The sequence below is a fragment of the Dendronephthya gigantea genome, unplaced genomic scaffold, assembly GCF_004324835.1.
Source record: "Dendronephthya gigantea isolate DGI-Jeju-01 unplaced genomic scaffold, DenGig_1.0 000105F, whole genome shotgun sequence".
In the NCBI taxonomy this organism is placed as follows: Eukaryota; Metazoa; Cnidaria; class Anthozoa; order Malacalcyonacea; family Nephtheidae; genus Dendronephthya; species Dendronephthya gigantea.
The window spans coordinates 682,083-694,524 of record NW_021163115.1 but is presented as its reverse complement, the minus strand read 5'-3'; the positions used below and the strand labels follow the sequence as shown (position 1 = coordinate 694,524).

The window sequence follows — 12,442 nt, the reverse complement described above, 5'->3', positions numbered from 1 at the left end:
TTCCGGAGATTCTCATTCCGGCTTTTAAAGATTCCGGAGATTCTCGTTCCGGGTTTTAAAGATTCTGGAGATTCTCGTTCCGGGTTTTAAAGATTCCGGAGATTCTCATTCCGGCTTTTAAAGATTCCGGAGATTCTCGTTCCGGCTTTTAAAGATTCCGGAGATTCTCGTTCCGGGTTTTAAAGATTCCGGAGATTCTCATTCCCCGTTCCCCGTTCCCCGTTCCCCGTTCCCCGTTCCTCGTTCCCCGTTCCTTGATTCCGTTCCTGGTTTTAAAGATAGCCGATCGTTCTCTTGATGAAATTAAGTCGTGGTGTTTTGGTTTTACAGTTTTGCGTTTTTTAAACAACATTTCGGTTATTAGAGTGGCATTTTGGTGTGAGTTGTAGCTACGTTGTTTTTTTTTCCTTTTCAGTTTGAAGTATCGATGTCAACACGGACATAATATTTAGGGTTTTTGGCAATTTTTTGAGCGCGATGGCGGGTACTGCATGCATGTATGTTCCATGCAATGCTCCTCCTCTCCTTAAGTTCGAATTCAAAAACCATAAAACATTACTGATAAAAATGGCGATTTTTAACCATAATAAATGCATGCGACTAATTTCGTAGGTTCCTGCTTGAATTCCGGGGACATGTAGAAGTTCAAAGTTATAAAAGTAAAAAAGTTTTCGTCAAACAAACAACACTTTAGTTCTTTACTCATATAAATGTCGAAATATTGTCATTTGTGTTGTGCAGGAACAAGTCATTTTCATCAATGCAAAGTAGCTTAATTGAATGTCATTTTCCTGTTAAATTGTTCGCTCTCCGAATCTTTTGCGAAACATGCTTTTTCTCATCATCTGAAAATAATGCGAATGGTCATAACAATAACTAAGTGACGGCTGCAATTCGCCCGTTAAGTTTGTCGAAACTAGGCTACATAATAATGCACGTACTGTTTACGAGCGGCATAAGTTAAAAGATATTTAATTTAGGTTTTTTAATTAAATAAAACTGCAAATTACGTTATATTGCATGCTTCTATCATTTACACTTCAGTTGCAGTAATATCCGGTGTTTTTTAGTTCAGTCAAGACCCCATTGTGTCGATCGTTCTTCTCCTGAAGAAATTAAGTCGTGCATGGTATTTTGGTTTTCAGTGTTGCGATTTTTGTGTCTTTTTTAAGAGCATTTCGGTCGTACAATTTTTTAGAGCGGTATTTCGGTTATAATGCACAGTAGATACGTTGTGTTTTCCTTTTCAGCTCGAAGTATCTATGTCAACACGGACATAAAATTTAGGTTTTTTGGTGATTTTTTGAGCGCAATGGCGGATATACTGCATAAATGCATGTGTGTTCAATGATATTTGGCGCACTAAGTATGAACACTTCAAACGCTTTATTTTATAAGACAGTCAAATAATTTAAGAAGTCCCCTTACTTATTAACGTAGGTGTATATTGTGGTTATAGCAACGTAATTAAAGTTTTCTTAAACACAACCAACACGATACTGTACCTCACGATACAGTTCTATTCGTTTTTTTCCTGGTCATATACCTCTAGGAAACGTCTCCCATTCTATATATTTTTAATCAGACAAAAGACGATTTAAATGATGCTTGTAGCAGCCACCTTGAGCTTGCTGTTGCTTGATATTGGAAACGTTTTTGCAAACCAATGCTTTCCACGAAGTTACATAATCATAAAAGGTGAGTCATCCTTGCGTGCTGTTTTTTTCGATATTCATCATTTACATTTTGCATTTTAAAATTTTGATTAAACTGATCATTGAGATTTTTTGGTTTCCTATATATCAGAGAATCTCGTTAGTAAAAGATATTGTCGTGGTATTTTATTTAAAGTGCCTATATCACTTGTGAGATCTTCACGGATTTGAATAGAGCTTGAAAAATTAGTTTGTAAGTTCTACAACCCTTTTTGACCTAGTTGAATAGTTTCGGAAATATTTACATCTAAACATGACGATTTGCCTAAATTTCCGTCGTGCTCGGGGGCCTGGGACTCAGGAACCGAGATCTTGTCAAACATAATATAATCATTGTAATTTTACTTCGATCTCACAATAACGTAAAATATTTTGAGAAAAACTCGCCCAGTTGCTACAGCCATACACAACGCACTGTTCCCGCATTTTTTTTTTGAAAAGCGCAAACTATGTCGCCAGTAAAACTCTTCATGTTTACATTATAAAAAACGGTGTGTTTGCAAATCATTCCTGAGTCCCAGTCCCGCCAACCGACGTATTTTCGAAACTATTTATTTATATCAAAAAAGGTTTTAGAACTTATAAACAAATTTTTCAAGCTCTATTCAAATCCGTAAAGATCCCACAAGTGATATAGGCACTTTAATACTCCATGATTAAAATGGCTTCTAAATTCCAATCATATATACATATAAATTCCGATTCAATTTTCGTCCAAAAAATTTTAACAAGTCTCCTTGAAATTTTTAGGACGTCCATCATTGCCCCCTCATGAGATAATATCAAGACACAATATTACATCTTTACATGTCATGTTAAAATGTCACAATCTATGCAAAGACGAAGACAAATGTGTTGGGTTCAACTACAGAACAACAAAAAATGTTGAAAATTGCCAACTTACAAATGTTACTAAAGAAAGAGAAAGAGTAAAAACAGGAGATTGGATATTGATGCTTGATATTGAAGCGGTGAGGCTTGCTAGCTTTTTGTTTGCATTTACATGCACTGATCGATATCAACATGGCAATTGTATACGCTTTTTAAAAATGGCCAAATAACAAAAGCCAATGAACACATAAATGATATCTAAGCAGGAAAGTAGAAATAATGAATTACTGCACTAGTATATTTGCTCCGATTCACATTTATGCGTCACAGAACCAATGTTTAAGCGCAGCTTTATTTATGCTTTCGTGAAAATCTTACCCATTATGTGATAAATGATTGGTGACAGGTTTAATTAAGTTCGTTTCTCAACAGCAAAGCTAACGTTGTGCAGTGGTTGCCAATTTTTAAGGCAACCGGGTATCACTTCCTTGAAAAAAGACTGTAGATTGATCATATCTCAGATTATGTTTAATCATAAATTATCGGGATCGTAAAAGTAAAAGAAAATGATTTTAAATAACGCTTGGAATTTGTTTTGCCTTTTAAATTAATACTTTATAATGTAGGTTGTAAGTGTTTTTTGAATTTTGATTGTTTAGGTTTAACGCCAAATGACGATATATACTTAATAATTTTAGATAAATAGATAAATAAGATAAATAATTTTATGGTTGTCATGAAATAACTACAAAAAAGCTTTAGAAAGAATCGAGTACATAAATAATATAGTATATAGAAATAATCTAATATTTGTCTTGTTTCAAACTATAATATACTGATCATGATTAATCAATTTTGTATAGACTAAGAACGAGAAACAAAAAGGAGAAAATAACAACAGAAATTCGGGTACGGTTCTACGGATCTTAATAAAACCAACAATATTCGGGTAAATAAAATAAAAAAGGGCATTCAGATCCATCATCAATATTTAATTCAAGATTCCAGAAAGATGTGCCAAATAATCATTTGTTTTCAATCAATATTTCAAGTACACGTTCATGTTATACTTTCTACAGTTTCTGTTCGAAACGGTAAATTTATTCAATGTATTGGCCGAAATATTGACCGTTCAGCGCATCCAGCAGACCGCATCCCATTTCCTTCACTCGTAGCTATACATGGCCGAGGAGGGGAAATATAAGATGTCAGTGATAAAACTAAAGCAAATATGAAGTTAGATACAAAAAGAAATAAGAAAAGTATGATATAGACTTTGGCAAGAAGGCGATTTCTCGTTTTCTAGTATATTCGAAAACGTTTCAGGGTTGATATTCGTTCTATAAAACATAAAGTATGGCAGATCACGTGGATAGCCTTGTCATCATCGGCATTGAAAACAGACCTCGGGTGGCAGTAAATCTTATTCTACCAGTTTCTCTCATATAAACCATGCAGACCAAATTTAATAGAGGATTTGCGGTTTATAAGAGTTTCTTTGAAATCATGCACGAACTCGTCTTACAAAAGCTGTCACGCTGTTCGTTGCTCATTTTGAAATATGCGTGCCAACATATAGCAAAATAAATTTCAGGGGTCGATCATCCATAGGTCGTCTAATTTCCGAAGTGAGCAGTTGGAAAATGTTCTTACACCTAAGATATGTAGTTCAAAAAGTGACGCTTTTGGCAGAAAATATAGTAAAATTCATACGATATCATCAGGCACTTTAAACTTAAAGGTTTTCCATCGGGATACATCCCTGGCTTAGAACTCCCTTTAATTTAGCGACTGTGGAATTATCAATAACGTTAAATTAGATCATCACATTATTCATTTTTTATTACGACAAAATTGAATTTGAGGAAGAAGAAGATGTACTGTCATTGATATCAACCTAGTTTAACCTCATTATTTTTAATTTCGACAGACAACGAGGAATGTGCGGAGGGTGATCCATGTGGTTTCAATACGAACTGTACAAACACTGATGGTTCTTACACGTGCGAGTGTCTATCTGGGTATGAAGGGAATGGAACAAATTGCACAGGCAGGTTCTAGGGTAGTCATATAACTATGGAACATTTTAGAACACATCACAAAGATCGATGTTTACAGAAAACTATATGAACGCCCACGACTGGCAATTACAGCAACCTGCATGTTATACAATCTTGAAATGCTAAAACCATTAACTATAGCTATACACATATACGGTTTAATTTTTTTCCTTCTTCAAAAGAGAAATGCCCACGAATTTAATGGCATTGATTTATTCACGGGGAACATTTCGTAAATTTGTACAATTATATCGAACATAAATATCAACGAATGCTTAACGATTGCTCCGTTTCATTCAAATGCAACTTGCACAAACGTTTACGGATCATACTACTACGCTTATTACTACGAATACTACTGCGCAAAAATAAAAAATCTACTAATGTGATTACAATTTTGAGCTCTAGAGATTTATTCTGCCTTGCTCTGATTGCGTTAACCTGGTTAGCGTTTTTTCCCAAAGCCGCCGTCTGAGGCTGATAACGCCAAACGAGGAATGTCACGCAAAAACGGAATCTAATAATGTTTTATTATTCACCTAAACTCACTAAAATTAATAATGATCAAAGGGTAGTGATTACGAAGTATTTTATCGAATAATTATATTCTTATTTATTGATTATATTTTGTTGTTTTGATATTACGAAAAAATAGGATGTACTGTCATTCATATCAACCTAGTTTAAGCTCAATATTTTTAATTTCAACAGACATCGATGAATGTGCGGAGGGTGATCCATGTGGTTTAAATACGAATTGTACGAACACTAATGGTTCTTACACGTGCGAGTGTTTATCTGGTTATGAAGGGAATGGAACAAATTGCACAGGCAGGTTCTAGGGTGGTCATATTTTGAACATTATAGAACATATCACAAAGATTGATGTTTACAGAAAACTTTATGAACGCCCACGACTGGCAACTCCAGCATCGTGCATGTTATACGATCTTGAAATGCTAAATCCATTAACTATAGCTATACGCACATATCTGTTTAATTTTCTTTCCTTCTTCAAGAGAGAGAAATGCCCGCTAATTTGATGGAATTGATTTATTCACGGGGAGCATGTCGTAAATTTGTACAATTATATCAAACCTAGATATCAACGAATGCGAAACAATTGCTCCGTGTCATTCAAATGCAACTTGCACAAACGCGGATGGATCATACTACTGCGCTTGCAAAGCAAACTACAGTGGAGATGGCTTCTTTTGTGAAGGTAATCGCATATTCAAAATGATTTTAAAAATATTTAAACCGGAGTTTTGCAAGTGTATTTCCGTTTACGATGGTGAAAGGAATCCTTTCCTTTTCAAGTATTACATTTTAACCCCTATTAAACATCTATTGCATGGTAGCAGATAGAAAGAATAGTGTTTTGTACTAACACAAATGCAGAACTCAGATGCAAACTCAAATACATGCATTTGAATTCGACTTTTGAATTTCGGCCTGGCTTCAGGTTGGCATGCAAGCCATGCATCGTCTGTACTTTATTAAAACTTCATTAAAACATTTCAGTCAGTTACTTTTGACCATTTTAACAGCATTACTGTGGTTTAAAATTAAAAAATACAGTGATATTTGTGAATAAATTTGAATAAATGAAACCATTTCAGTCATCAGGTGTGAAAATTATGTAATCTGACAATCACTTTTCAATAATTTTTGTCACAAAAACATAAATTTTGCACAAATCAGAGAGAGAAAAATAGAATATATTTTCAAAACTTGAGATGGAATAATTTGGAAAAAACTAAATTTTCACCTGAGTTTAGGTCGGCCTTTTCCATACTTCCCCGACGAAAGTAGCCGAACAGATTAATGAAAACACCACAAAAACGCCTCAATTGAAAGGCAAAACTTCCTCACCTGAATAATATGATAACAACGATGAAACCAAGCTTGAAGGTATCGAAAAATATGTAGAACAAAGGCGAAAAACGGCATATAACTCGGCGAATAGTTTTGTACTGCATAAAAATACAAATATTGTTTTTTACAAAATAAGCCTCGTTTCCATGTATTGCGAAGGCGCGGTTACTAAGTTTTGCAATTGGTCTATATATAGCAGTGACACAGATTAGAGGAATAACAGAAGAAAATATAGATGTATGAGCGCGAGGTCAAAAATTTTTAATCACTAACGAATACAACGATTTATTAATTGACACAGCGTGTGAAATGGCTCTCGGGATGGAAAATGGTAATATTAATGATGAACAAATCACAGCATCAAGTGAACATGATATAAATCATCGCGCGGCTAATGGAAGATTGAATTTTACCCCACGAGATGGAAGAAAAGGTGCATGGGCATCAGGGAAAATTGATCTTCATCAGTGGCTTCAGGTTGATTTCCAAAGATCTACTCTGGTCACAGGAATCAGTACGCAAGGACGCAACAACAACAACGACAATCAGTTTGTTAAGAGTTACACCGTTTCTTTCAGCCAAAATGGGGAATTTTTTCATAATTACAAACAGAAAGAAGCCGTCAAGGTATTCTCTAATATTTATCTTTTGCAAATAATTTTGTTTGAGATTGACATTAAATTTTTGCGGCACGAAAAATTAACGAGAAATGTTGCAAAGAGTTGTGGCGAACAAGTAGACAATACGTTCTTGAGCACAAGAAAGAAAGTACAGGAAGCCCTGTTGCATTCCTAGTTGTATAAAAAAAAATTCAAATGTAGTGATGTAGTGAACGCTGTCGGAGAGTATATAGCTGCTTAATGATTTATTAATTTTCATGATTGCATGAAAATAACCTAGACGAAAACTTTACAAACAAGCTCTATAAAAGGCCTAAAGCTACGTAAACTACACTCAATTTACTGGCACGGCAAGGATAAAATTAGTACCCGTGCCCAGTTTTATTAGTGTTCAGGCTACCAATACTAAGACCGATGAAATTGATACGCGTAACTATTTTAGCCGTGCCGGGCCAATAAATGGACCGTAGTGTTAACAGGGCTTAAAAAGCTTCAACCTTCATTTAAAGCCCGTTTACACTGCAATCATTTTATTTGCACGGCACGGCTGAAATAGGCATCCACGTATTAACTTTATCCGTGCTCGGCTTCGCATTATAATGCGGATACCCATTTCAGACGTGCCGTGCAAATAAAATGATTGTAGTGTAAACGGGCTTTAAATGAAGGTTGAAGCTTTTTAAGCCCCGTTTTCACTACGGTCCATTTATTGGCACGGCACGGCTAAAATAGTTACGTGTGCCAATTTCATCAGCGCTCGGTCTTAGTATTGGTAGCCTGAACACTAATAAAACTGGGCACGTGCACCAATTTTAGCTGTGTCATGCCAATAAATTCAGTGGCTGAACTGTAAACGGACCTATAATTTTAATAATCAATGTTTTGTGAACATGGATGTTTGGGTTTGCACTTTTAAAATAAAGTGAGAAAATCCTGTCAGAAATATTTATTTTCATCAATTAGATGCGACTGCACACTCCACTAATGTTATAAAAACATCCGGGGTTTTTTCTATCCCAAGATTAGTAAAATTTCCTGAGAAATGCCATAACTATTTTAGACAAACACCTCCCCCCAGGAACTAACGTCTAATACCCGATCGATGGCCAATTTTGGCGCGTGATGGTGTGAGCAACTTCTGGCGCCGCAACAAGTTCCCCTCCCACGGCCAAAGCTCTGGGACAATCCAAACCTTCCACCAGAAACCCTTGTTTCCTTTTCGTATTAATTTTTGGAATGTATTGTGTTACAAAATACCAGCGTCAACCAATCAGAATCATTTTTGATTTTGATTATTCGAAAGCCTTCGTTTCTCGGAAGAGAAAATCGCAGTTCCGGGGAATGAGTTTGGGCAAATGCTCAATAATTCCATTTCGTTTTTAATAATATATTGCTATTTGAAGATAGATATTACAGCAACCTCGAGTATTTTTTAATGTCTTCAGGTATTTCAAGGCAACACTGACAAGAATTCCATTGTCCATCACATGGTGATTCCTAACATTTCTGCTCGGTTCATTCGCATTCATCCAAAGGCTTGGAATATGCATATCTCGATGAGAGTAGAATTTTATGGATGTAACGCTACATAAATATTGGAAAATGGAAGCCCGTTTGCACGGTAATGCGCTTTTCTCTTTCTTGTTTTTTCTTTATAATAACATTTAAACGATATTTACATGTTTGCAGATGTTTAGGCAATGTTTGTTTAAGGGCACAAGTGACAAGGTTAAAACGTGATCCCTATTACGATTCTGTTAACAATCGAATTCTTCTGATAGGCATATTTGGTTTACTAAATTTGATATTATATCACGTGGACATTTTTCATTTCATAGAACAATGCATGCCGCATGCTTCAGGATCATATTTATGATAAGTTAGGTAAATAAGTAAGATAAATAAGTAAGGTAAATAAGTGAGGTAAAGAAGTAAGGTAAATAAGTAAGGTAAATAAGTAAGGTAAATAAGTAAGGTAAATAAATAAGGTAAATAAGTAAGGTAAATAAATAAGGTAAATAAGTAAGGTAAATAAATAAGGTAAACATGTAACGTAATTAAGTAAAAAAAAGTGTATTTCAGAGAGTGATTAATATTAAATCAAGTGATTAAAAACCATTTTAATTTCGATCATCTGATTTTTTTTAATTTTGAAAATTCTCAGAATATTGTATTGTGACTCTTTGCTCTCGTAAATCGCTCCAAATTGATAAATTCAAGGTTTGGTGCAGAACATGGACTGCGGACTGCTGTCGGCGGACTCTAAAGTGTTCTCTTCACTTGTAGCAAAATATATAGATTAAATATACTTATATTAAAATTGTTATTATAAATAACAACTCGAATTTGAGGCATATTTCTCAGTATTAAATTACTGTTAAATATTTCAAAGTTTCAGAATTTTTTTGCCTTCATGTATACTCCTTTTTTATTCATAAAACTTAATTTATTCCAAAATGTAATCCAAACAATACTTTTTAATTGGTTTTTGGGTTTGAAAATTTTCTAAAATACCTCATTTGGCATGTCAGTGGTGACGTAGATAAAGCGGGCAACGTCTTTCTTAAATTTGTCACAATATGCCCGGCACTGCCCGGAATATTTAATGATTTTTTGCCGAAGACGAATAATTGTTTTAGTATTGAATTGTCAAAAAAACCCTGTATTTTTTCGTTTATCTCTTTCTAAGAAAGTCACGAAACGTGCACAAAACAGCTAACGCAATTTTGAAATTTTTTATAATGATTCAGCTGAAGATGAATTTAACAGCATAATACGTCAAATTTGACCAATCAGAATGTAGGATTTGGTATATTCGCCTGTGCAAAAATACTAAAAGTTAATTAACACGATTCAAAACGCCCTTCGTGGAGACGCTTTTGTTTCAATTCGCTCAAAATTTTTATTTTTTTTTATGTTATTAAATAGGAAGCTGTTGCATCCTATTTGAATTTGAATTTGAATTTATTAAATTCAGTATAGACGTTATTACAACATAACATTTATACTAGGCAGAAAAACAATAGGACACGAAGTCCCTTACAAGGTTAACTGCCTTAACTGCCTATTCGCAGCAACTATAATCCCGCTTACGCTGTTAAAGTTCTATGATCACAGCACCATGGGTACAAGGTTATGATCACAGTTTGAATTTTAAATTCACAAACTTTAACTAATTTGTAACAAATTATACAATTTATAACCCTAATAAATAGTAACGTGGCTATAAATAATAGACGTTTTTTGATCGGTGTTTTGTTGAGCATGCGGGATATAGGCATACACATGCAGTGATTAATAATTATTATGCTCTCACAAGCAAACCATTACATATTTTGCTATAACTGAAGAGAACACTCTTGAGTCCGCAGTCAAAAGTACGCGTTTTCCACCAAACCTAAATTCAACGCTCACACCTCTCTTTTGTATGTAATATGTATTGTGCAACATCGTCAACCGTTACCGTGAGGGTTTTCAATTCCACAAAACCTAAATTCAACGCTCACAGCTCACTTTTGATTTTGAAAATTCAGGATCAATTACATTAAATTCGTAATTTTCATTGTATAGTGGACCCACTTCAAGTGGTAGTAGCACTGTAGTGTCAATAATTGAAATAAGGACACAAAATCGGGTACTATATATTCTATATAATGTCTGAAATTTGGAGGTTTGTGGAATAAACATTCCGACCAGGAATTATGGGAAACAGATTCAACACTAATTATAATAACTTGTAGGTACACCACGTAAGTATTAAATACTGCAAAGCTTTCGGTCCGTTAACCCGGACCTTCATCAGTGCAATTACTTGAATACACGTTTGCGCGTCACTTAAATATCATGTTAGTCGTGATTAGTTTGCTCGCGCTATTAATTAAACGGTTTCATTTAATTAAGTTCTAATTAATGCGCGCGCCCTAGACAAGTATTTGACTAAGAGACACCGAAAAGAGCACGCCACGTACTATTAAGTGGCTTTCCCTCTTGGACGATAGTTTGATGTTATAATTTCAATAGATTCTCTCATTTTACGAGAGACAGTAAACTTATCGTTTGCTAAAATGGTAGCATCGTTCCATTTAATGCGATGATCATAAGTCCATGCATGGTGAGCTACTGCAGACTTATCCAGTTTACCTTTCTCGCAGTTCGTCTTATGTTCTTTAAGACGTATTGAGAGATTTCTACCGGTCTCTCCAATGTAAAAACCACATTCACATGGAATGCGGTACACACCAGGTTTCTGTTGTTCATCGACGCCATCCTTGTGTGTGTAAAGAGCGCGAAACAATTTGTTATTGCTAGAATGGTAAACTTGTATTCCAACTTCTTTTAAAATCCTAACGATTTTATATGAAGCTGGGCCAATATATGGTAAACAGACAGAGGATAGATATTCTGTGTCTTGCCTCTGTCTTTGCTGTTCATTCATAGCATGTTCTATGAATTTCTTAGGATAACCATTCATTCATTTCGTTAGGATTTTAAAAGAAGTTGGAATACAAGTTTACCATTCTAGCAATAACAAATTGTTTCGCGCTCTTTACACACACAAGGATGGCGTCGATGAACAACAGAAACCTGGTGTGTACCGCATTCCATGTGAATGTGGTTTGGTTTACATTGGAGAGACCGGTAGAAATCTCTCAATACGTCTTAAAGAACATAAGACGAACTGCGAGAAAGGTAAACTGGATAAGTCTGCAGTAGCTCACCATGCATGGACTTATGATCATCGCATTAAATGGAACGATGCTACCATTTTAGCAAACGATAAGTTTACTGTCTCTCGTAAAATGAGAGAATCTATTGAAATTTATAAACATCAAACTATCGTCCAAGAGGGAAAGCCACTTAATAGTACGTGGCGTGCTCTTTTCGGTGTCTCTTAGTCAAATACTTGTCTAGGGCGCGCGCATTAATTAGAACTTAATTAAATGAAACCGTTTAATTAATAGCGCGAGCAAACTAATCACGACTAACATGATATTTAAGTGACGCGCAAACGTGTATTCAAGTAATTGCACTGATGAAGGTCCGGGTTAACGGACCGAAAGCTTTGCAGTATTTAATACTTACGTGGTGTACCTACAAGTTATTATAATTACTAAAGTCGCCATGCAATCATACAAGAAAATTAGATTCAACACTGTTCGAGATAATATTCTTATTAAATTTTCGATAGAAACATCTAGGTTATAATCTAGACCTAATGATGCACTAGCGACGTAGACGTATGTCGCGTTGCAAAAAGTTTGACACGACCAACCGAACCGAAATTATCACTTTGACCCGTTGTAAAAATATTCCAGTGATTGTAGTACATGTACAGTTC

The 12,442-nt window shown here is 35.0% G+C and overlaps 1 protein-coding gene across 1 annotated transcript; it reads left to right on the top strand.

The window, feature by feature from the left end:
* Positions 1-1,604: 1,604 nt before the first annotated feature.
* LOC114534733 (EGF-like repeat and discoidin I-like domain-containing protein 3) lies at positions 1,605-11,692 on the top strand (the record flags this gene model as incomplete). The annotated part of the gene is given in 6 exon segments (XM_028556200.1): positions 1,605-1,698; positions 4,477-4,596; positions 5,318-5,437; positions 5,709-5,828; positions 6,786-7,111; positions 11,645-11,692. Coding segments are annotated over 6 exon segments (828 nt in total), but the record flags the coding sequence as incomplete, so codon positions are not given.
* Between the last annotated feature and the right edge of the window lie 750 nt (positions 11,693-12,442).